This window comes from Perca fluviatilis, chromosome 23, assembly GCF_010015445.1.
Source record: "Perca fluviatilis chromosome 23, GENO_Pfluv_1.0, whole genome shotgun sequence".
NCBI classification, from domain to species: Eukaryota; Metazoa; Chordata; class Actinopteri; order Perciformes; family Percidae; genus Perca; species Perca fluviatilis.
In genome coordinates this window covers 21,775,252-21,801,818 of record NC_053134.1, presented here as the reverse complement: position 1 = coordinate 21,801,818, position 26,567 = coordinate 21,775,252, and the positions used below count along the sequence as shown (strand labels likewise).

Here is a 26,567-nt window from a genome sequence, read left to right as displayed (position 1 = left end):
ATTCATGAGCATACCATATTTGGAAGAAAAGCACTTGCTCCAAATAGAGCCATATTCACAGGGTAGTTAAGGGCCTAATAAAATAGCATTCGGGCAATTTTCAGCCCAACCAATGTTACATACCCTATTAGGAGACCTTAAGGAACAGTGTAAAATACCCTATATAATCATTCTATCACCCCTTTAAATAATCCAGGCAACCAGCGGAGACTTCAGGAAGTCATTTTGCCCAGCAAAGAAATAGTCCAGCCCATTACCACAAATTGGTATTTTTACATCTTTGTTTTTGGACAAAAAAAAAACCCAAGATATACAGTGTTTTCTGCATTTCCTGAAATGCTGCTTGACAATCCCAACACATGGGGCAAGTAATGAGGTTGTACAGTTTGTGTTAATTGTGATCATTCAGCAGTGGTTATTTGTAATACCCAACCCTAATATGGCTTGGAACTGCAACAAACACGCATCTAGCCACTGTTTTTAGGGCATATGTAGGACAAGAGAAGGTCCATCATAGTCTTAATAATGGGAGGTTGTGGGTGGAGGCTGTGTGGCAGGTGGTGGGCAAGAACCATCTCCCAGGCATCGATCAGATGAACTTTCAGTCCTTTGAACACTGCTCTGAGCACCTTATCACGCTGCAGCGAGTACCAGTCGCTGTTGGTTATTGTCTCATAAAGCATCAAGGCTTTGGGGTTGGCGGTCCGGATGATGACCACCGTGCCTGGAGCCCTGTCCAGCAGCCGCACCACCGCCCTGCGGATGGTCTGCAGTCGCCGGATGTAGATCTCCATGGGAAAAGTGCTGAAATGAGACCAGATGCCGAAAACTACGACAGTATTGGTGCCTCCGGTTAAGCCATCAATTTCATTGGCAATGTAGCGAAGCTCGCTGGTTGGGACTTTGGGAAAACGGATAGGAGGACCGTGGCAGCGGAACGTCACCAAGATGTTGTTTGCATAGTCCAATGCCATGAAAGGTCCAACTTGCTTCAGGCTGTGCAGGTTAAACTCTTTAAGATCTAAAAGTATTACAGAGGGAACAGATTCAGCTTCAGTGTCAACAAAATCAGCCAGAAATCCCTGTGAATCAGTTACCTGGCAGTGCTGCGTTGAGGTATTCAAACCACTGCCTGATGGTGGAGTCTCCATACATGTGGACCTCCTTGCCTTTCAGACACTGACTGATAGTGGAGTTGTTAAATTGGCGAACTGTGGTGCCACCTAGTGCTCGCCACACACCCTGGTAGTAATAACCAGAGGGTCCAGACTTCACACTGCTGCTCTTCACCTCTGATTGGCCTGAGAGGATGTTAAAGGGTAAGGGTAGGTTTTTTTGTTATCGACAAATCCAAGGTAGAAAGTAGCATTTATTGACTATCCTTATTGCTGAGAGACTTATCAGTCGATCTTGTCTTACAATACGTGTCCATATACGGATGGGATCATCCAGCTATCCAACATTACACCCTAGTAGGCTCTCCACCAGTTTCTTTCAATGACCACTGACTGCAAAGGAAACAGTCTACATCCCTCTACAACCGCGATGGTTGCAGCTGATTGGACGAACGCGCCACGTGGGCTGTCTGCTCCTATATTTCTAAACAGAATATGATCTTTTATTTTACGGAAATAGTTCACCTGAGTGTTTCTGAAAACATTTTGAGTCTTCATTTCAGATCGACAAAGGTCAGTTTAAAAAACTTCCGACAGCTTTTGAGAGGCGCTCCTCATTTGCATAAAGTTGGCTGGATTCAACTTAATGCAAATGAGGAGCTGGCAACTCTACACCCCGCTTCTCCAAAGTCCCCGCAACTCTACCAGAATGCATTGCACGGCTGCTCCCATAGAAATGAATGGGAAGCTTTGAAATGATGCTGACAATGGACACACACCGTTTCCTTAGATTCATTAGTCATTTTTTAATGCTTTTTCATGTTGAATGACTTTGTTTCCAAAAACTTATGAGCACATATCTGCTAGGCTAACCACAAGATTTAAAGTGGTGCTTTTGCATGATTATTTGTGGAGAATTACTTTTAGAGATCTGTCGGAAAAAAATTAACTGGATTAGTCGAAAAGAATCCTCTACAGGAAAAATGGTAGGCTACACTTTTTCCACGTTTTACTTTCATTGTCTATAGCACATTCTTTAGTAATGGCAGTAGTAAAACTGTACCTTTCTTTTTTGGCAACACGGTGACATTGGCTGGTCCTGAAGCCTGTAGGTAGACTTTCAAGTTGACACCACTGAAGAAGAGCACACAATAATAATATATCTCTTATACACACACTATAACATTAACAACATACAGACAAGAAAGGAAGACAAACATTTGAAATCATGTTATGAAGGTCAAATTAAAAAAATCAAGCACTACAATGTGAAAAAAACAGCATTTAAGTTAATCTATCATTACAGAAAAATCTCTAGAAAAATACATTTTGTGAGTTAAAGCTGCACTTATTAATATTTTTGTGCAATGTGTCACTTGCAGTGAGGAATCCACTGATAATGATCACCTGACTTTGCAGTTCCTCTCAGCTTTATAGAGTGCTGTAGCATCTTTCATCTCATCGTTTTAGTTTTACGGCCGGCAACTTGACGGTTTTGGTCGAGTCTCCCCGCTAGAAGCAGCAGGTAGCTGTTTTTATCAAATAAGCTCTGATTTAGTGTTAATTTTGTCACCTATTTTTTAATTTAGTCTTAGTCTTGTGCCAAAAAATTTTGTTAGTCAAGTTTTAGTCGACTAAAAGTCTCGTCATTTTAGTCTAGTTTTAGTCAAAAGAGAACTCAAGGTATCTTAGTCAAGTTTTAGTCGACTAAAAGTCTCGCCATTTTAGTCAAGTTTTAGTCAAAACATTTTAGTCTTTTTTTAAATAAATTATTTCTGATAACCATTTCAGTAAAATAGTTATAAAAATAAATAAATGCTATAAAGTTATATAAATATTGAGCCTCTTCCTTTTTTCACCAGTAAACGACAAAAAGGATATTTTACAATAAAATAAATGCAGCACGAAACTGGCGAGGCGTATTTCAAGTGAACGCAACATGTTGTTTTTCAGACAACGGCAGCTGCAGACTGTTGTACGTCTTGTGTTGGAAATAGAGACAAACCTTTACACCGTTTAGCTGTCAGCATTTTAACTGTGTTAAATCCAACTGCTAGCTAACGGTAGGCTAACGTTACCTGCTGCCAAGTGTAGTGTTAACTAGCGCCCCGTGCAGCGATGTTTCGATTGACTCTAACGTCCGATTAGGAGCATCAGAGAGAGGCGCAGGCTATTCGGTCCGGTAGATAACGGTCGTTAGGGCACCTGTCGGTGCCGGGTCTCAGTAACAGCTGAATATTCTATCTCATGATGAAAAAGTAGACGATTGTAGACGAAAATGAAGAGAGATTTTATCGTAGTTTTTATTTTATGCAAAACATTTTAGTCTCGTCTTTTTTCGTCAACAATAATGCATGCTAATTTAGTCTTAGTCAGCGTTTTTGGACATTGGCGCAGTCTCGTCATCGTCTCGTCTTAGTCATGGAAAAAAAGGTTGTTGGCGAACATATTTAGTCTCGTCTCGTCTGACGAAATTAACACTACTCTGATTTAACTATTGTGCACTATCTACCACCAAACAGCAGACAGACAAAGTAAGCAACTAGCAGGTGAACACAGCGGAGCATTTAGAAGCTAAAGAGGCAGATATGCCCCCTAAAGAGTTGTGGAGCACTAATGGAATGTGTCCACTGTGGTGTTTTTTTCATGGCAGGGATCGCCCCGCTTTCCAGCATTGGAAGCTTAATGGGCTTTTTCACTAGTTAACATTCTCTTCAATGATCACTGACAAGCTAAGAAATCAGGCTCCACCCTCCTACAACCCAGATGGCTGCACCTGGCTTGCTACACCCGGACAAAAACAGACCAACATGGTGGCTCATTTGGAATGTTTTTTCTTATTTTACAAACACAGTTCACCGAAATGTGTTTCTGAAAAAATCTTATGCGAGAAATAAGCTATGCAGTTGCTGAAAGGTCAACTTAAAAGATTTCCGTGAGTTTTTGAGAGGCGGCGAGTCGAGCTGGACGTCCCTGATTTTGCATAAAGAAGCCTCTAAAGCAATGTTACCAGAATGCATTGCGCGGCTGCTCACGTAGACAATGAATGGGCAGCGTGGAAATGATGCTTGGCAGTGTACACGTACCATGAAAGGGTGAATGAATATTGTACTTGGTAGCCATTAACACAACTCCAAAGGAATACTTTGTTGCTCCACATCTACTGGATGTAAATAACCACTGTTTGCTAAGGCTTTAGCCAACTTAATGTTTCTCAAAAGACAAATCTCAAATAAGACGTATACATTGACAATAAACCATAAATTAATAACTGAATTACACTGAATAATACTAGCCAATGTTCTTAATGAAAGTCAACTAGTATGATTCAGACTGATTAGTTTGATTTGTCCTTAGATTTAATCTTAACTGCTGGTAATCACAACTTCAATGTCAGTCCTGTGTCTCAGCTCCCTCACCTTTGAAAGAGCTTCTTCTCGATGGCCCTGAGGTTTTGTTTGTATTTTCCCATTGCGTGGTTGATCCTGGCATCACAGCTCAGCTTCTTTGGCTTGTAGCAGAACCAAGGCTCGCCTGTACGGAGGTCAGTGTAGTTGCACAGCGGCTGCTTTGTTGGACGTAGGCAGACGTTACAGATTGTAGTTTCAGAGAATGAGGCTGAGCGGAAGAGGCTCTTAAAGTAAATCCTGTCAGGCTGTTCGCTGGTCAGCCTGTTCAGCACTGTGACAGCTTCACTAGAGTGAACCAGCGTCACCTGATTGAATAGAGAACCAGAGTTTTACTAAAAATGTACTGTTGGTGGCTGGAAATGCTTTTGTCTGAAATGAAAAGTCCCACTATTTCCAAAAGGTCTAAGAATTTTAAGTGGAAAACTGCCATAGTTATTACAAACTGCATATGTGCCGTGCTAGAAGTGAAAGTTAATAGGCGAGTGGGAAACAACAAACTTCCAGCTAGACGCTGAAAATGTCAAGTTTTGAAGAAACTTCTCAAAAAGGCAGGCCTGCTTGGTTCTTTGAATGAATGATTGTAAAGTTTTACACAGAATATGTTTACAACATTTCCTCTCTAACTGGGACGTTTTGGGACCGATTGGTGGGATTGCTATGGATGAAGTACACATGGCGATACACTGGTGAGCCAATTACATTTAACCATGTATCCAGCTAATTTATATAGCTGACATTAGTGAATTGTGTTCAACAGTTAACCCTCCCCAGCTCCGCCCTTTTGTCCAAATATGGTCACTTCTGGCTGTGAAATACCAAATGGCAACAACCAAAAATTCCTGACTTTAAAATGGCAGTTCATAAACCAATGGGTGATGCCACCGATACTGCGTCCATTATTTTTACAGTCCATAGTTAAAGATAAAATAAAGAATAAATATTAAATATGTCTACAATATAACCACATTTAAAATGATAGTTTTTAGCATTACCTCAACCTGCGCATCTCCTTCCCAGGGTAAAGAGAATACAGCAGAGTAGCTGCCATTCAGATGATCCACCACATGCCCAACCACACCTGCACCAAGCTTCTGGTTGTGCAGTCGGGCGAGTAAGAAGTCCCCTCCAGACTTCTTGGGACGGCCCTGGAAATCAGACATATTGATCCTAACCTCCAGCTGATCCCCTACGTGCCATTGTCCTCCTCCCCTAACTGGGAGAATGGTGAAAGAGCTGTGAGCTGGATCACTGGTCTTCTCCAGGGAAAGAGGAGCTGGCAATACTGGAGTTTTAGGCCAAGCAATGGAGTCCAGTAGGAGGCGTTCCTCCAGAGCGTCCTTGGGAGACAGTGGCTGGAAGGTGCAGAAGCCCCGATGCACGTCAGGCACAGTGGAAACTCTCGGGACAATGATGGTGGTGGAGTTCACTTTATGCTGAATCTGGAAGGTGGTCTAGAAAGAGATGGTGACAAAGATGCATCCATCAAATTTGCCTCTCATGTACACACATTCATACACTGACGGCAGCTCTGCTGGAGTACAAAACTCCACTGATGAGAGAATCCAAGTAAAAGCCATTTAACCTCATAGTCATTGCTTCAGTAGCCAGCTGTTTGGGGCGTCTCTTGGCTTTTATACATTTGTGACCCATTTATTAAGATTTATGTCTTCAGTAAAAACAAATAGGAACCAGTAGTTTTTTTTGGTCTTTTTTGGTAATGCATGGTTCTGTTGCATTGCTAGCAAAGCATGGACAAGTTTGTGAAAGGAGTGGCAGGTCAACGTGAAGCAGAGGATGAAGCCACACCAAACACCATAACTACCAAAACAAACACAAGAAAACACGTAGTGGTGACCACAATTCAATCTAAGGAGCCGAGGGGTCTGATGTTTGAGGGGGAAATTAAATATTAAACATTTCAAACAGGGTCCACCCTATAAACAGTCCCACCAAAACCAAGTTCTCACCTCCAGAACTTCCATGTTATGTAACACAATGATGGAGACAGCCGCAGCCAGAAAGAAGAAGATGGCAAAGTACTCCCTTCTGATACAAGCTCTGGTATCCATGGTGGTCTTCATCTATGGCTGCAGCATAGCACTATGACCGCTTCCTCTGATACTGGATTAAAATAAAACCCACAAACAACTAATATTAGATGCTAAAACTTGAACTCAATTGTGAAATGATCTTTATATAAATAGTGTGACATGTCCAGCTTTCAATCATTAGGGCTAAACTAAATCCGGTCAACCCAGGTAATTCCTTTGATTGATCAACCATCGACCAAGGCCACAACCAAAGATAGCCTCTCAGAGGCTGTTTTCACTTTCAGTACAGACGCAGTATATCCAGCACAATCTTCACCTACTTCCAAGGTGCACTTAGAAAAGGAAAAAGTCTTAAAGTTAAAACTCGAGCAACACTTACAGAATAATGTATTGTTAGCCCAACAAGTTGTAGGCTTCATCACAGGGGTGTTGCATATAACCAGGATAAGGGAATAAGCTAGTCCAGTTATCCTGGATGAATTTAGCCTTGACTTGGTTGCACAAAAGCAGAGGCACCTAAGTTACCATGGAGATTTATTTTGTGCAGCTAGTCTGCTCCTGACCAGGCTAACAGCCAATCTTGATTGGCGCATGCGCGAGCGGCGACACGGTCCATGCACGTCTCCTGTCGTGCATTTGTTTGTTTGTTTTTAATGTGTGTTTTTATACGCTGTAATACCGTGGATTAATTAAGCCATAAACTAATAACGTTTTGGCCTTTACCATGGGGCTGAACCAAGTAATTTTCCTTTTGATCCTGATCACTTTGTTGGCCGACCTTATCCAACATGCTGCTGGCCACAACACCAAGATACACACCGGCCAGACGGCCCGGATCACCTACACCCGGGACTTTCTGTTAAATATCGGACTCCCTCCAACCCGTCTTTGCTTCAAAGACACGTCGTTGTTACCACCCAAATGTGTCAGAAGCAATAACGCCAAAATAAGGAAACGCGGGAGGAAAGGAGGAATCCGGGAGCGGATTAAAAAGCAACCTTATAGACAATCTCTTCCATCTGTCATGCTTGGTAATGTCCAAAGCCTACGGAACAAAGTGGACGAGTTGCGGGCCTGCACTCAGTACCTTTCGGACTACCAGCAATCTTGCCTTATCTGCCTGACAGAGAGTTGGCTTACAGGGGCGGATCCTGATTCTGCAGCTGACCTGGAGGGTTTTACGCTGGTGAGGATGGACCGCAACCAAAACTCCGGAAAAAGCAAGGGTGGAGGTGTGTGTGTATACATTAATAATAAGTACTGCTACCCCGATCATATTACAATGAAACATCAATTATGCACAAAGGATATTGAATTATTAGCGCTCAGTTTAAGGCCCTATCACCTGCCCAGAGAAATACACCAAATTAGACTTTTTGTTGTATATATCGCACCCTCTGCTGATACACAAGCTGCTGCTTCTACAATTCATGAACTTGTATCTCAGGCAGAGTCAGAGGCTCCAGATTCAGCTAACTTTGTGATGGAGACTTCAACTCATGTAGCTTAAAGGAGCACTTACCCACATATCAGCAATATGTCACCTGTCCCACCCGTGACACAGCCTGTCTTGACCAGTGCTATGGAAATATACAGGATGCCTTCCATTCTAAAGCACTGCCCGGTTTAGGGAACTCAGATCACAATATGATCAAGTTGATGCCTGCCTACGTGTCCAGGCTGCGGCGTGAGAAAGCCAGAAAGGTGGAAGTTAAGTGCTGGAATGCTGCCGCCTCCGAGGCACTGCAAGACTGTCTAGAAAGCACGGACTGAAACGTAGTGACCGATGGGACTGAAAACATTAACGACGCAGCGCTTGCTATCTCGGGGTACATAACATTCTGCGAGGACACAATCATTCCCAAAAAGATTGTTAAGCTGTTTCCCAATAACAAGCCCTGGGTAACCCCAGAACTAAAACATCTTCTTAATCAAAAAAAGCGACTATTTCAATTGGGAGGAAATAGAGAAGAGAAAAGGACTGTGCAGAAAAACATAAAAAGTATGACCAGGGACTGTAAAGCGGCATATAAACGTAAACTTGAGAATTTTTTTAGAAATGATGCTAGGAGAGCATGGCAGGGGGTTCAGGCCATTACAGGATACAAACCAAGAGACATCTCATGACAGTTGAAAACGAACTTGTTATGGCCAATGATTTGAATGACTTTTATTGTAGATTTGATACCCATGATTTTATAGCTGCTATAGTGCTTACAGGAATTGGTTTATAAAGAAATCAGTAGCATGAAATGTGGGGACTTTGACATTTCTATAGATGATGTCAAGTCCTACTTCAGACATGTGAATCCCCGGAAAGCTAGTGGGCCTGATGGTATTAGTAGCAGGACATTAAGGATGTGTGCAGATAAGTTGGCCCAGCCCTTTCAAAGGCTGTTCCAGCTGTCAGTAGACACTGGTGTAGTTCCTTGTGTATGGAAAAAAATCTTTGATCGTGCCCGTACCCAAAAATAATAAACCTAGGGAACTTAATGACCTGTGCCCTGTTGCCCTAACCTCCACAGTAATGAAATGTTTTGAAAAAATAATCCTGAAACAGCTTTTATGTGAGGTCACACCATCTTTAGACCCAAACCAATTTGTGTATCATGCAGATAGAGGCGTAGAAGATGCACTGCTGACTCTGACAAACAATATATACGAGCACCTTGAACAGGCAAAGAGTCTTGTCAAGATTGTGTTCATAGATTTCAGCAGTGCCTTCAATACAATCCAACCACACCTGATGGTAAAAAAAACTGGTACCGCTGGGTGTTAATCCAAGATTACTTCGGAGGATTTTTAACTTTTTAACGAACCGTAGTCAACAAGTCAAATTCAACTCATGTGTCTCATTGTTAAAAGTCGTAAATACAGGGGCACCACAAGGGTGCGTCCTGTCCCCTATTCTATACACCTTATACACCAATTACTGCCAAGCAACCTCCTCAGACCACACTTATTTTAAATATGCTGATGACACAGCATTAGTGGGTTTTTTAAGGTCTAATACTGCATCCCTAGAGGGTTTTGAGAGAAAAAAAAACAAAGGAGATGACCATAGATTTCAATAAAAAGGGAATTATAGTTCCTTCCTCAAATATAAATGGTGTAGTGGTAGAGCGGGTTACAACATATACATATTTGGGTGTTGAAATAGATAATACATTGACATTTAATGAATGCGCACAAAACAAGTGCAAAAAGTTACAGAAGAGGATGTTTTTTCTAAGGAAAACTTAATAATTTTAGAATAGATAGCTGTATTCTTCAGATGTTTTACAAAGCTCTCTTGCAGAGTGTCCTATCTTTTGGCCTTATCTGTGCCTTTGGTAACATGTATATCAAGGACCAAAAGAAACTGCAACGAATAGTTAAAACAGCGAGTAAGATCATTGGAGTTGATCAGGTACCTGTAGCTCAACTGTACAATGACCTCAGTTTAAAAAAGACAGAACAAATTCTAATTGATTCAACCCATCCTCTTCAGATTTTTTTAAGAAGCAACAGGTCAAGTGGCAGACTCCTGCAAAGGAAAATTAGGACTACAAGGTACAGCAAGTCTTTTGTGCCTACAGCAATTAGATTGCACAACAATAGACTTAAAAACTCTTAGGCATTTTTAAATTACGGGTATACTGTACTATATACATCAACATCTAACTCTAAAATACATGCTTGTCATGTTTTCTTAATGCTTCTATTGTCTTGTCTGTTTTGTATTTATGTTTTTTAATGTAATGTAGTAGGCTGTATAACGTTGGAGCGTGTAATGGTGACCACATGAATTTCCTACTTGTGGATAATAAAGTTTACCTTGACATTGACCTTGATTTATTAATCCTGGAGCCTTTTCTGTTCACTCAGCAGTGGTTTAACCTGTTTTATATGAGTCTGCATTAAAATACAACAGTTGCATATTGCTGTTCAGTAAATCACTGTTATTATATATATATTAGAAGTTGTGACCATTAGTTTTATAATTATTCATGTGACAGTCATTGCTACGGTTATTTTCTGTATGAAAACTGCTGTTCATATTGTTGTTAGAAGTTTGATGAATATATTATGGCAGTTGTTGAGATGATTAGAAAAGGCTGATGCAGTTGCAAATGTGTTTTAAATATAGTCAGTGATGAAGGATAATATATAAAGTGCTATACATGTGTTAGTGGTTCTAACAGCAGCAGATTGGTCAGAGACCAATACACCTTTAATTATTTTAGATGATTTATTTCTTTTCTATTCTTTAACAAAGGATCATGTATATTACTCTTGTAATGCACCCATGTGCATTTTATTTAGCATTCTTAGCACACATTGTGTGTTCTGTCCAGTGAACTGGGACTATAATTTGGGAGGATTGTACAATTATAAAAACCTATCCTGATTGATCCTCCCAAATTATGTTCTAGTTGACTGGACCAGTAACTATATAGTGTAGGCTACTGTATGCTCAGGAAACCGGGAGAGGACACCTCAATGGTTTTTGACCTTATATTTTGCTGGGGGGAAATAACTGATTGATTACAGTGTGCATTACATTCATCACTTAATTATCTTTATAGTTTCTAGATTTCAAAGTCAGATTTCTTCAGTGTATTTTCTATGTCCATATAAACGAGAAAGCAAAGTATTTAATATGTAAGAAGGAAACAGTAAGAAAAAGCGTGGCTGAAGCAGACTGCTCTTAAATGAAACCATTCAAGGAGTTAGGTTAATTATTTCCACAAACGAACTGTTGTACACTTGGCCTGAAAAGCGAGCAGTGGAAGTTAATATGTTACTTAGGTAATTTATATTTTAGACAATGCGAGAGAGAGGAGAGCCAGAGTGAGAGAGAGGGAGAGAGAGTGAAAGAGAGGGAGAGACAGAGTGAGAGAGACAGAGTGAGCGAGAGAGAGAGGGATATGTATGCATCATATTCTAGCATTGTAGAGTGGGATGTAATTGAGCTTTATTGTATATTTCCTGCATAACATTGTCTTCTGCTCACTTCAAAGGCAGAGTACAACTGTTCATTTGTGCAAATAGCCTAACTGTGTGCCTCTGAATTCAAGGGAATTCAGAGGCACGGGAAGATATACACTGATTAGACTAGGTCAAGCCTCACTTTATCGGTTATCCTGGATTTGCAAATTCTACTTTTGTGCAATACCCCCCTGGATCATCAGAAAACACAAAACATTTGAAAATGTAAAAGACAACCAATCATATAGATCCACTCACATACCAGCCAATGGGGCACACATAGATGGGATAGATAGATGGTCATGTGGTTTCAAGCAAATCACATTCTCAAACTGGCAGAGAGGTGAGGGGAGTGTCCAATAAATACATGGGTGACACCATTTTGTCCATAGACAAAAGAAGGGCATGGGTTTTAACCTAAAATGTGCCTATTTAGTGTGGAACACTTAGATTGGTTTGCCCCGTGCTTACAGTCTAATCACTGTCAGGTATACTGAGGTCTTACAGGTTTAGGTTCTGATCTAAAGGACTAATGGATCATTTGTTTGTAAATCCCATTACATCCCAATCAATCAATGTGTGTTTACATTGAAATATCCAAATAGTACAGCAATATGCCAGGAACAAACAAACAGATGGAAGTGCAGTTTAGAAGAACAGATACTGTGAGGGAAAATATATCACAATAATATATTGTTCTTAAATGGGCCTTCAGCATAATGAGTACTTTTTCAGTTTTGTACATTAAGTATATTTTGATGCCAATACCTGACTTACATCAAGTTTTCAATGCATGGTTTTATAAACCGATCATATCTTTTTAACTGTATGTAAATCTAATCGACAAAGTATCCGGTAATTACAGTCGAGTAAATGTAATGTAGAGTACAAAAGACAATATTTCCCTCTGAAATGTAGTGGAGTAGAAGTAGGAAGTAGCATAAAATGGATGTGTTCAAAGTAAAATACAACTACCTCAAAAGTACACACATTACATATACCATAAATATTAGAAGTTAGTGACATTTGTTTTTTTTGATGTAATTAAACTTTTAATAGATTTGTTTAAGCGTATCGTGTGTCTTACCTTGCTGGGTTGCGGTAAATGTTCCGTTTGCTTGACTTCCAAGTAATAAATGTAAAAGTAGTGGCCACGGACAGCCCTGCAGCATGACAAGATAAAACTTTATTGTCTGTAAAATTTACTGGGGTATTAAACACCTCCTTGTGCTCCATTTTGGTTGGTTGAGCAGTTTTATAAATAAAGGGAAAAAATAAAGGAGCGCTTGTACTGGTTTTTCCTGCAACTTGGCACCCTAAAGCACCTCCCAGAGGGCAGAAGTTGGTACTCCTCATGTAAAACATGAGTAGGGTCATACTTCTGGATGGAGCAGAAGAAGCGAAGAACCACATTTACAGCTAAAACAGGACAACAGTTAGAGTTGCTTTGATTTCCGGTTTTACCGGTCCGGTGAATGAGGCTAAACCGATTTTATTTCATGCTAAACGGTTTAACTGGCATTTGTCACTGGCAAATTTAAAAGTAGCCTACTTTAGCAACCTGTGTCGACGCCGTCACAGCGCTAAATCTAACTTGAACTGCAAGCAGTGTTGGGCAGTAGCAGTACTAATTTAACTACTTCTCAGTAGTGTTGCAGTTTCTGAATCAATCAGCTTTTCAGCATGGGCCCATTTCAGTCACAGATTTGGAGGTCAGAGGTCAGATGGACTGATAGTCAGAAGGGCTGTTCATTTTACCCCCTCCCCATCGCTGTCAGCTTGTTACAGGGTTAATAAGCAAGTGATTCTCCAAGACTCTTGGTTCATCCTCTCAGACTAGCCCCTGTCCCTCAAAACAGAGTGGTAAGGGCTAGGGGTGAAAACATACCCCTATGAAATGAGACACCACTTGGTTGCGGTTACGCCACCATACAGTATTGATCACAATGTTCCAAGATGCCGTCTGCAAGTGGTGTGTATGTTGATTGCGTGGGTTTTGACAACAGTTTCATATGCATGTATATATTTTATAGTTCTTTTATGTTCACTTTGGTGGTGGTGGTGGTGCAGCTACAGCTACTCTGAAATTCCAGACCAGAGTCTGATGCCTGTTGGCCAGTAACCTCTCTCTCCAACCCCATTTCCTTCATTAGTGTCCTGTATCATAACTAGCAACAATGTGCAGGTGCATGAACAGGAATGAATTACAAATGATTACAATAACACAGTACCAATACAATAATGAATGGCTACAACGTGAACGCATGACTCACTCCCATAGTTGCTTTGCAGCATATTTTGATTTAAGAAACTTCTGCTCGTTTTCGGCCCGAAAGTGGATCAGCTGCTGGGTTTCCTCAGGCGTCCCTGTGTGATACAGGATGGTATATGTTCCTCCGGGGTCCCTGTGTGATACGGGACGGTATATGTTAAGCACGTATCGATGTCTCCAAAGCAAGTAGTGTTATGCACTGATATCAAACGAAATTTGCCGCTAATGGAGTTTAGTTAAAACTGTAGACATGCATGGAGTCCATTCAAGGCAGAGAAATACGGGACTGCAATGTAATGTTAGCGTTAGCATAGCAAACTAGCGATTTTTAAAAATGTTTCAATTAAGAACATGGTCGCAAATATATATGTACAGGACTGTGTAGAGCACAAAACAAGACAGTCGTAATTTTTAAATCAATTCTTGAAGCCGGAAATACTTACATTTATGGCTCTCTGTGGTCGATCTGGCAGCCATTGTTGCAGGTTGCGCAATGTATTCTGGATACCCCTTGCTTTCAAGTAAGCTTGCGTCTTTGCTTGGTTTTAAGGGGTATCTAGCCCTTCCCCTTAGCCCTACTCTCGATCAAAACGAGAATTGGGATAGCCCTTACTCTCACATGAACGTAAAAAACTAAGGGGAAGGGGTAAGACAGAGAAATGAGATTCAGCCCAAGTCGAGTCACGAGTCCAGAGAATAGCCGTGTGAGTTGGACTCGAGTCCAAGTCCAGTAATAAACTCCAGGAATAGCTCAAGAGCAATTTTATTAAAAGGGGACACAAATAATATAGCTGAATTTGTATTTGTGTAGTAGCCTGGATGCCAGCCGAACTTAGCTCCGCCCACAACATTTGAGGTCGGGAAGTTCGGTCTGGACTTGATCCGTTGTGGAGCAACGATGCTCGAACCAGAGCTGTTTGGAGCAATCAAATTGTCAGGGCGGGCTTTATACGATGATGGACAGATGATCAAGAGTAACATGATCAACCACGTCAGCATGAATTTGTTTACAACAAAGATGGCTGCCGCTGGAGATAATAGAATCTGTTATAGAAGATATCGAGAGCACATTCATTTTAAAAGAGGAACAGAGAACCGCAATCAAGGCATTTGTCGATTGGAAATATGTTTTTGCCATCCTTCGTCACATACTCCGTTGCTCTGATTGGTTGTAGGTCTATCCAACTGAGTGCAGAGGCATTTTTTTTTTTCTGTTACAATCAGACTCATAGTCTGACTAAAATCTGAGTGTGACGACGTCAGGATACTTGCGTAGTGTAGTTGTGGAACTCCAGTAAGTAGCCTGGCAAGGCTATTTTGTTTACTTTAAACATCGGATTAAGTGATTTTTTTCTTTTCTCTAATACAATCATGACAAAAAGGATGATAACTGATGTATTAGGTAGACGTGATACAGTAACAATCTGACGGGTCACAGATTTCGGCATAACACTGGAAAAGCCTGTGTTTAAGTATCCGGCCAGGTAAAAGGAAGCAGGAGATTTCTTTATGTAGGCCTAATTGTATTTTTATTTTATTTTAGAAGTTATCTGCTGTAGTTATGGCTGATACTGGGGCAAGGCCATCACAGGAAGAAGGAAATTAAACAAAGAACAACTAAAAGCTAAAAGGGAAAGGGACAGACGACAGGCGAAATCCGAGTCACACTGGGTCGGGCTTTCAACAGATGGAGACAATTACTGGATTGTAAAGGATTCAAACCATACCCCAAAATGGCCCTCAGGTATGTAATATGTCTATTTCATTCACAAAATAACTTTAGATTGCGCGATGTGGTTGTAGACAGTAGCAGACATTAAATTACATCCCCCTTCCATTCCATTAAGTGCGGACGTTTTATTCCTTTCAGTCCGTGTTGGCCTACTATTTTATTTTCCCTTGTCCCCCTGGCGCAATATTTGTTAAAGGCAAAATATATGTGTCGAACCATTCTGAATGAAGTATTGTGGTGCTGCCAGAGGTGGGTAGTAGCGAGTTACATTTACTTGAGTAAGTTTTTGAAAAAATTATACTTCTAGGAGTAGTTTTAAATCACTATACTTATTACTTTTACTTGAGTAGATTTGTGAAGAAGAAACTGTACTCTTACTCCGCTACATTAGGCTACAATGAGCTCGTTACTTTTCTTTTTAACTCTTTGGTATTCTACGCATCGTTTTTATCCCCCCCGCGTCCGCCTCATTTGAATGTTTTATTTTGACAGAGAGAGAGACTTCCGCTAAAGGCTCTACCACGTGACTGTGTTTCACCAATCAAACGCAGTTGTGCAGTCTCGTCACGTGACCATACTCAATCTCGGCAGCGGGACGCAAAGTTACGAATCCCACTATGGCCACGCCAAGACCCGCCCTACGAAGCAGCTTGATTGGTTGGGGTTAGGCATTTCACCTCGAGTGGTTAGGGTTAGGATAGCCGGTTGGTCAGGGGATAGGACATGAAAAAATGGGGTTACGTTACCTTGCGTTCTCATGGACGCCTGGCCAATAAATGCTATTGAAGTGCGGGTCTTGGCGTGGCCATAGTGGGATTCGTAATATCGCTGGCAAAGCAAAGCAGACATAGACGAGGAGGTACACCCCTGGCCTCATATTGAAAGCATGTTATATATATATATATATATATATATATATATATATATATATATATATATATATATATATATATATATAGTAAAAGTGTGAAACAGCAGCTACATTACCTTGTTCTAGTTCTGCCTGCAGAGCCTGTTAAACATTTTTTTTGGTTTGTGTTACTTGTGCTTATTTCTTTTTTATTTATTATTTATTATTGATTTTATTTTTTAAGTACTTTAATTTACCTGGATTATTTTAATTTAAGCTATTTTGTAATTAATTTATTTTAATTTATTTAATTGATTGGATGAACTATAATTTGCTTAAAGATGATTATTTTGTATTTTTGTCTGTCTGATTGAATGCTTGTGTTAAAAAAATAAATCAGACACTACACTCAACAGTTACTCAGTACTTGAGTAGTTTTTTTCACCAAGCACTTACTCAAGTAATTATTTGGATGACTACTTTTTAGTAGTACAATTTTTGGCTACTCTACCCACCTCTGGGTGCTGCAGAGACGTCACAATCCTACAAATCCTATCCGACAGATTGTTTGGAACAGATCCTCGCCAAAATCACACTATAATCAATTAGATATTTCCCTCATGTCTTGCAGCCCTGCTTGCCAGCCTATTTTCTGGACTTCCACAACTAGGCCTTCACCAAGGCCAGATCAATCAGATTCAATCAGCCAGACTATGATGCAAACATAAACATGGTGGCCAATTGGTGCAATATACACTACTACTAAAATTACTAATGAATGAAGAAATGCATTTTAGACATATCAAAATAAAAGAAAAGCACAACAAAATTGTAAATTAGTTCACAAATAGGTAAAATAAAACAAAAAGCATATATACAATATATTATGTATATATACAGTATTTACATAAACATGCACATATGCTGAACATACGCACCTAAACATACACATACAGTACACGCATACCCAACCACTTAACTACATACACTCAAACATACTGTATAATATATTAAACCTAATATATATATATATATATATATATATATATATATATATATATATATATATATATATATGCTTATATACTATCTGAGTCAATTTATTTGAGTCATCTTACCTAGTTATCTCACCTCACATTCGTTTTCATCGGTTTCCAGCAGAAGAAAGTCGTCTATCCACACCGTTAAACACTTCTATGTAAAAGGTGTAGCCAGGGGGTCCCGGGTCATTTAACAATATGGAAGTGCCTGATTTCACTCTTTTCGGCCGGATGTCAGTTACTTTTCGCTTTCTTTGTGTTGGCGTTCTAAACTCCGGGGGATTTCTGAGGACTACGGTTAACTGCTCCTCAGATCTCTGCAGGGTAAATCCAGACAGCTAGCTAGACTGTCTGTCCAATCTGAGTTTTCTGTTGCACGACTAAAACAACCTTTGAGCGTATACACATGTTCCACCAAAACAAGTTCCTTCCCGAGGCTATTTTGCAGCGGCACCGTGGCTCCGTGCTGTGTGGACTAGCCAGAGAGACTCCAATAGTTAAGATATTTTACTCAAAGATCCAGGGATCATCAAAGCCATTAGGATACATCTGGGGACCATGAATATCAAAACTTGGTGCCAATCCATTAAGCAGGTGAAGAGGTATATCTACGGGAAGGGTACGACATAAGCAATGGCCTGATGGCCCGGTGCCAGTAAAACACTTTGTTGGGCAAGTTGATTGGCCAGTCGCTGGCCTGTTCGGGGCAGTGAAATAGTTTGCGACAATCACAGTCAGTTATTTGTAATGTGATGCTAACATTAAAGGTGCTCTAAGTGATGTGACGCGTTTTTTAGGCTACAAAATTTTTTGTCACATACAGCAAACATCTCCTCACTATCTGCTAGCTGACTGTCCCCTGAACACACTGTAAAAAAAACGCCAACAAAAACAAACCGCGCCAACCTGCACAATGAACCATAACCAGGGATCCAGACTAACTTTTTGCCTTGGTTGCACTGGTGCACCTAACTTCTTTATTTAGGTGCACCGCCACAAAATTTAGGTGCACCCAAATTTTTCCTCGCATTGCCATTAGCGCTGAACGGCGATACACGATATATAGCTCTTTTTTTTTTTTTTTTTTTTTACAAAGTGGGCTAAATGTTCAGTTTTAAGTCAAAGCCACTTTTCACAAGCTCTTTTATTAAAACAGATTGTGATTAAAATAAAATGCAAAGACAGGGTTTCCTTTACCAGTTTTAAAATATACAGCTGCAACACATGTACATGAAAGTTATCTGAAATAAATAGCCTAGGATAGATAGATAGATAGATAGATATCTATCCATCCATCCATCCATCCATCCATCCATCCATCCATCTGAGAAAGCTCCTTCACTTGTTTTCAACAACAATAACGGACTGATTAAGAGAAAGAGGACGCCCGGGATAGCTCAGTTGGTAAATACAGAGGTTCGTCTCTGACCTGCGGCCCTTTCCTAGAAGTCATTCCCTCCTCTTCCTCCCCTTTCATGTCTTCAGCTTTCCCATCAAAATAAAGGCCGAAATCTTAAAAAAAATAATAATAATTAGACATAGGGAGACATTAAGAGAGGGGGAGTGCGATGGACTGAAGCGTATGCTACAGCGTGACGGCTGACTCATTATGAATGGGTCCATTACACACGTCTTTTTATGAACTATGATCCAGCAGGCTACGTCTTACACGCTATTACTCAACGAACTGAAGTTGGTTGCATTTAATAACTTCTAATGTGTTTTTCGCCGTGGCGGCCGCAATAACGGAGAGTTACCAGCGGAAACGCTGGTACCAATACAGGTTTCCCTCTCATACTTAACAATATACAGCTGTGTTAACAATTAAAACTGTAGACAAATGTAAGTAGTTTGGACGCCGCGATGTGTCTCTCCATGTTGCAGGGTGGGAGTGAATGGGGCGGGGCTGCGCGGAGGAGAGATCCAAACACAGGCACGGCTTTACAGAAGGAATGGGTCATGTAACGCAACATTAAACCATATCGATATAAACGACATTGCTTCGTTCGTTGAGGGGCAGCGGTTGCGGAGTACGTTAGGTGCACCAGTGTGACCTAGGAAAAATCTTAGTCGCACCCTAGAGCCCTGATAACAAACAATGTTCCAGCCAATAACCGACAAGGAGGAGTTGGTTGAGTCATGAACGCGCGCATTGTGGAAGTAGCCTACTGGCTAACCCCGGATCTCCACTTTCGATGCGTAATGGCTGCGTACGGGCGGCGGAGTCATTAGGTTTCCATTAAAGTCAGGGTGTGTATTTCCACTGGCTGCATAGCGGCTGCATTCTGACTCGGCACAGCTCTGACGGTCCGCAGCCCTCCGAGCAGATACGCAGAGCTTCTATTTTTGCCTGATGCCGGAGAGCTCCGCAGCAATTCAGCACACAGCAGATTTGCGGGACAGGAAGTCGAGCACAGAAGCAAAATATAACATTGGTTAATTTTCAAAATAAAATACGCTGTGCTCACGGGCGGATCATATTTCCCTGCACTACACCTTGAAAACACAGCACAGAGTTGTTTCCCCTCTACCCGGATGGAAACTAACTGTTGTTGGTTTTGTGGTTCTATTCTACGTGAATTCAGTCAGAGTCAGTCATGGCCGCAGCCGTGCCGCATCCAATCCGGACCTAGTGGGTATTGACGGGTGCGGAGCACGCAGCAGACACGCACGAGCCGCTCCGCAGCAGTTACGCATCCTGTGGAAACTCGAGTAATGCTGCTGTAGTGATGGCTCGACCAGCTCCTTCTTGTCGGTTACTGGCTGGAACACTTATGTTTGGTGGTTGTGGTGGAAGTTTCTATGTAGCAGAGTGAGTAAAGAGGTCTTCAATAACAAAAGATGAGGAAAATCAAACTGTCTTTGTTTTGCTTTATTACTTTCGCCAAAAACACAACTTTCACAAAACAGAGTGCAATGTGGAAGACTCATAAGTATTATTGCTTGAGAGTGGACAGCTGGTTTCACCGCACTGCTGCACAGTGCAGAGAAAGAGCTCTTCAAAAAACAAGCAGAAAGTTAGCATCCTTTATACACAAAAAGAGGAACACTCCAAGAGAAAGCACCCACATGGTCATAAGTTGAACCTTTAAAAAACAGGAATCGTCTAAGCGCGCTCGTGTCTGGGTGTGATAATGTCTCACAGCCATCCTACTCTTACAGCCTGGACATGCGGTCTTCATGACCTTAGGTCAAACCACAGAACACGTCCGTTACACAGATGCTGACGTGATTAAATATAACAAATATTTCCGTTTGCTCTTAGTAACCTTTTTCAATACAACAGTGTTCTTGTTAAAATTTTCCATTACATGGTGCAGGTTGGCCAGTTTGTTTTTGTTGGCGTTTGTGGACCCTGGGCTGTCTAGCAAACATAGATACTTTTTTTTTTAACTGTGTTCAGGGGACAGGCAGCTCGCGCATAGGGAGGAGAGGTTTGCTGTATGTGACAAAAAAAATGTAGCCCAAAAAACGTGTCACATCACTTAAAGCTTCTTTAAGTGAAGCACTAACGTTCATTAGAAATGGAGTTCACTAACCAACAAATGATGGCTGTCACCCGCCACAAAGAGTCTAGACATGCTTTGGACCTTCACTGGCGGCCTTCAGCAACTCAAACCCAGCCAGACCGGAGCTGCTGCCCGCTCTCCTCCTTCGCCGGGAGCTAGCTAGTAATATTTGTGTACGTCGCAGTCCCTCCACTGGACAGCCAGCCGCAACTTGACCCCAGTTCCAGCTGCTGTTTGCTCTCCTCCCGATGAAGTAGTCTCCTAGAGGCTGGGAGTCAGGCTGAGGGGCCGCAGGGTGAACTAATAATTACTAGCCAACGTTAGCTACCTGCAAAGTAAGCTTCCCCAGTTACTACAATATAAACACGAAGAGGAAACACACTTATTACCAGATGGGTGTTTAAATATATTAATAAAATAAATTTACTTTAAATAGGCTATCTGATATTTGCCTTATAAGTAACATGGCATCATGACTTTGCGTAAACATACACGCCACTTTCCTAAAGCCAAACAGCGTGTTATTTGTACGCATTTTCAGCTATCCGCGTGTATGTCTACGCTGTATACAGCAGATGGAAACATACCCACCACGTGGCGTCGCTACGCTGCGCGTTATAGCGAGAACGTGACGTACTATTGTGAGAACGTCACGCATGTAAAAAAAAAAAAAAGGTTAGGTTAAAGAAAAGAACACAGGGAAAGGCTTTGGTAACACAACAATACACGGAAAATAACGATCCTTGGGTTTAGGAAAGAAACATTGGGGAAGGCTTTTAAAAAAAAAAAAAAAAAAGACTGAAAATCGCCACACAAAGGACACAATCCCGGCTCTCCCGGGTGAAAGTCCTGCGTTTTACCCATCCGCCACCCCAACCAACTGCCTTACGCGGACCTACGTCCCTTTATACTACTTGCTATGGCGACAATACACTCGTAATGTAGGTCAATTGCGTTGATAAACACGCTAAAAAGCGATTATGCGTCTTGACAACACGGCAAAATGGCAAACGAATTGGCGTGTTATACATACGCCACTTCATGAGATCAGTCTGTTATAAGCATGTCTTCTCTTCAAAACAATGTGGCAAATTAGCTATGTTGCATAATTTAAGAACAATGACAAATTGACAACCATATCACAAAAGTTATCAATGATTGCTGTTGTTGTTTTTTTTTAAACCAAAATACACTATTTATTCATGATGACAATCATTGACGTTAGTTTACAAAGACTGAGCGAAGGCAGCATGGCCTTGACACAGTGAAACTACAGCCTCACTCTGGCCTTTCTACATAAGTTAAAACTGAACTATTAGAGTGCAAATCCAACTAAATTGACTGAACTCATTTATAGCAGAATAGTTTGTTTTTTTGGTGTTTGGATGAATCATTACAATGTATATTCGATTAGTAAATTAACAATTTAGAAAAGTGTTTTTCCCCACGGGCCAGGAAAAATATACAAAGGCCAGTAACTGATCTACTGGCCTGGGGGCCAGTGGGGATAAAATGTTATGTTGGACACTGACGGGTGAGAAAAGTTTAACCTGCTGGTGGCACTATATGAACTTTTAGGGGATCAAAAGTCATAAAAAGAGATTAATTGTCTGGGCACCACGAATATCTGTTCCATGGCAAACCATCCATTAGTATTCAAGACATTTCACTAAAAAAGTTAACCTCCTGCTGACGCAAGAGTAAGGATGGTGTCCAAATGGTAACCCTAGATTTGCAAAACCTCTTGCGACAAACACTTTCCGACAACCAATACTAACCTTAACCATTCGAGGTCTATGACTAACCTTAACTGTCACAAAAAGACTTTCGCAAATCCTGCGTTACCATCAAGACATGACAGAGTCAGAGTTAACAAAGTCAGTAGGAGTCATCCTCTGGGAACCACAAATGTCAAAATTCCAATGCAACTCGTGGCAAAAAATTCAAAAGGAGGTGGTAAGTTTCAAATAAGCAGTTTTCTATCCCATGCTGTTAAACAGGCATGAGGAAAAGTGAGTACTTGGCACTGTAGCAGGCTTCAACAACACAGCAGGTATTTGTTGTCTGACTCAGCCTCAGAATGTTGTTTGCCTTGAGAGGTGTAGCCAGATGGGAAAAGTCAGAAATAAGCCTGTAAACACTGCTGGGCATATTTTAGCGCAGCAGAGTTTAAATGTCACAGTTGTGAAAGCTGTGTGACATATTTTGTTACTTCAGAGAAATAGGCAGTCCCTCCAGGATTTCGCGGGCTTTTTTTGAGATTGTTGCGGTCCACAATGCCTGATTTCGCGGGAGCTTTTGTAAAAAGTTGCGATAAAAGTTGCGATGTATTTTGTATGTTTGTTGCAATGAAGTTGCGGGAGACAGTGAAAGTTGCAAAAAAGTAGCGTTTTTTTTTTTTTTGTATAGTTCTTTAAAAATAAAAAGGAAACATGTTTTGGGGAGAATAAAACTATCCTGGGCTGAGTTTTCCTAGTAACCTTACCAAAAAGGCTCAGGATGCTGCAAATGTTGGTATAATATGAAAATGGCTGGTGGATTTAAGACCAAAAAAATAATACTTTATTGAATGAATCAAATTTGAAAATATCTATGGCTTGTTGATCTTTACATTGTTAGTTAATTTCCTAACCTGGCCTGGGACTCACATTCATACAGTTTGATAAAGTACTGACCTCAATTTAGGTCATCGTGTTGTCTCATCTCCTTTTTCTCCTGCATCCACCGTGTTTGTTTGTTTGTTTGTTTGTGCAAGCGTCAGTCACGGAGGGAACGGAGCAGTAGCCCCACCCGCTGCAAAGCCGACAGCCAGGATTGAAACGGCAGCGACTTTTAAATTGTTAAAGTCTAAAACGTTGCACGTCTTACAAAACAGTTTACCCCCACTTTCGTAAAGAACATCTGGATACTATTTTTCACGGTCCTTTGCTGTTATTTTTGTAGGTAAATGTGAGACGTCGGCAGCACACATGTCTGCTGCGCATGCTGCTGCATCTTCTGAACAAAACAAGGAAGTGAGTTTGCTGACGTATGACAACGCTTTGCAGGAGACCGCGATGATTGGTCAAAGTTGCAGAAAAGTTGCGGTGATTGGTCAAAATTGCGAGTCGCACCAAAGTCGCGGTGATTGGTTGAATTCGCGTGAATTGGCGCGATCGCGACATCGCGAAATCCTGGAGGGACTGAATAGGGGAAATTAGATCACTGGGTGTGTTGTACAGACTTTGCTCCCACACGACTGGAAGGGACGACATTCATCGTCATCATTAAGGAGATGTGGCAGTTTATTGAGTGGGAAAAAGGGCTGTTGTGGAATTTGAGCTGGCATTCAAGGTTCATCCAACGCAGGAGGTAAGTGTTAGAAAGAATGAATATATTAGTATTTGCTCTTACTGGTATTTTACCCTTAGTCTTGTGAAAGGGAATGAAGGCTGAAATGTCTGATTTCACATTTAACATTCAACGAATTAACACTGTTGTGCATGTTGATTAAAAGATTTCTTTATGACATGTTTTAAAAGATATCCATTAAGGCTGACATGTCACTTTCAAACTCAGGTCAAAATGAAGAGTCTGGTTGGGTATTGTGTGCTCATTTTGGCATTTCTTTTGAGCTGCACAGAACAGACTAAGGTAATAAAAACTACACAAACTGTCATCCCTCTAATGTCTTCCCCCTCTATTCTCTTTAATATGTTTTAGACCAGAACAAATTAACTCTCTTCTCCAGCTCTGGCTGTACTGTCTGTATTTTTAAGAACTCATTTTAAAACTATTTTAAAATCTCACTTTAAAACGGTTTCTGTTGTATTTCTAGAAACGCCAGAAGGTGCTTTTTTCTGAAGGTACAGCCAATGTTATTATTGCTTACAGTATACTTACAATGTTGTGTAATAGTATAGTACAAATTATGGGAGGTACAAGGCACCACATATTCAGATTTAATGTTGGTCATGTGTTTTTCTTGTTGTGCCAACCTCAGGAACAGACTGCACTAGGGCTGCAACGATTCTTCGAATAACTCGAATAATTCGATTACAAAAAATCCTCGAAGCAAAATTCTTTGCCTCGAAGCTTCGTTAAATCAATGTAATTAAGGTTGTACGGCTCACTGTGTTTCCGCACGGAGGATTATTACTAGCGCACAAGAGGTTTGCGCTTCTGCGGACACAAGACTGACCATATTACAAATGAAGGAAGACGAAAATAGCGAGGGTCTAAAAGGGAGAGACAGGCTAGAGAAAACGACAGAAAGTTTGGGATCATTTTAAGATGCAAACATGCTGCTACATCACCTCTGTAACAAACCTCCAGTGTACTCATCCATTCCACGGAGCCAACCCGACACAAGGTAGCTAACGTCTGCTGCTCTCGTCCACCGCGCTGTTTACACAACTAGCCTGCAGCATGCTATTTTACTAATAGCGATGTTTTACACAACTAGCCTACAACATGCTACTCTGCTAATAGCGATGTTTTACCAAGCTAAAACGAAAGCTGTCGGTTTGTAGTGTAACTTTTATTAGTTTGCTTCTAATCTTTGAAGAATTAGCTGCTGCCGGAGACAAACCGGCTCCTCCCCAGCATGGCTACTTAATATGCACGTGAATGACATCATCATGCATTCTTTATTCTTTCTCCTCACCATAGATATAGCTGTGCTCCTACTGTGTATTAGGCTTCTGAAAATGTGTCCCCCAGAACAGTGTAGTTGAGTAGCCCTGCTGTAAACCCTCTGGTCAGTGAACAGCTCTTTTGCATATCCAGTGCAAGGAGCCAGAGGCAAGAAGGGGAATTGGGTGAAAAATATTAACATTTGGGCCACCAAAAATGTACTATTGTAATGTATTTCTTTTTAAGGGTCTTGGAATTTGGCAATACATTTTTTTAATAAGAAACCAGTCTTTTGTATATATACAAGCGACAGGTTTCCTTTTTTTTAGTAAACAGCAATAATAAATATTTACTATTGCTGTTTACTAAGTATTTCTTACTAAGTATTTCTTATCCGATTACTCGATTAATCGATGGAATAATCGGTAGAATATTCGATTACTAAAATAATCGATAGCTGCAGCCCTAGACTGCACACAGATAAAGGCTCTCATGCCACAAGCATCCAGTGGTGTTTATGTAATCCAGCCTCACGGAGTCAGCACCCCATTTAAGGTACAATAACAGACACTTGACATGTCATGTACAAAACAACTGCTTTTAAGTGACCGCTTGCAAAGCCTCAGTCCTTTAGTTACTGTTGCTACGCCTGTCTATTCTATTACTGAATCTTAAAATGTAGTACTCATTTGTTTGTTCTGTATGTTGTAAAATATAAAAAAAAAAACTTGAGTACTTATCTGTTTTAAGTCATTTGACTTAAATCATATGCATGACTGAAATCAATAATAGTTCTATCTTTTGGTTGTGTTTGTTGATGGGTGTGAGGTTAAAATCTAATTTGTGATGACGGTGGCACGGTGGTCTACACAAGGGTTAAAGGTCTGATATTATGCTCATTTTGAGGTTCATACTTGTATTTTGGGTGTCAACTAGAACATGTTTACATGCTTTAATGTTTCTCATACAGTCTGTCTATATATACACACCTGTATTCACCCTC

The 26,567-nt window shown here is 40.8% G+C and overlaps 1 protein-coding gene and 1 long non-coding RNA gene across 5 annotated transcripts in view; one reads left to right on the top strand and one right to left on the bottom strand.

The window, feature by feature from the left end:
• Positions 1-146: 146 nt before the first annotated feature.
• LOC120553088 (NXPE family member 3-like) overlaps positions 147-26,567 on the bottom strand; it is a 34,766-nt gene continuing 8,345 nt past the window's right edge. Inside the window, exons 1-8 of one of the 4 annotated variants that reach the window (XM_039791167.1) lie at positions 14,263-14,603; positions 13,821-13,952; positions 6,493-6,646; positions 5,518-5,976; positions 4,535-4,830; positions 2,179-2,249; positions 1,098-1,301; positions 148-1,021 (exon numbers count right to left, since the gene is read on the bottom strand). In XM_039791167.1, coding sequence (XP_039647101.1) covers positions 468-1,021; positions 1,098-1,301; positions 2,179-2,249; positions 4,535-4,830; positions 5,518-5,976; positions 6,493-6,606 — 1,698 coding nt within the window. In that variant the 5' untranslated portion in view covers positions 6,607-6,646; positions 13,821-13,952; positions 14,263-14,603 and the 3' untranslated portion in view covers positions 148-467. The other 3 variants (XM_039791168.1, XM_039791169.1, XM_039791166.1) reach the window with 3 other exon arrangements.
• LOC120553093 lies at positions 24,143-24,786 on the top strand. The gene is made up of 3 exons (XR_005638095.1): positions 24,143-24,301; positions 24,509-24,583; positions 24,768-24,786. It is a non-coding gene; the product is annotated as an uncharacterized LOC120553093 (long non-coding RNA).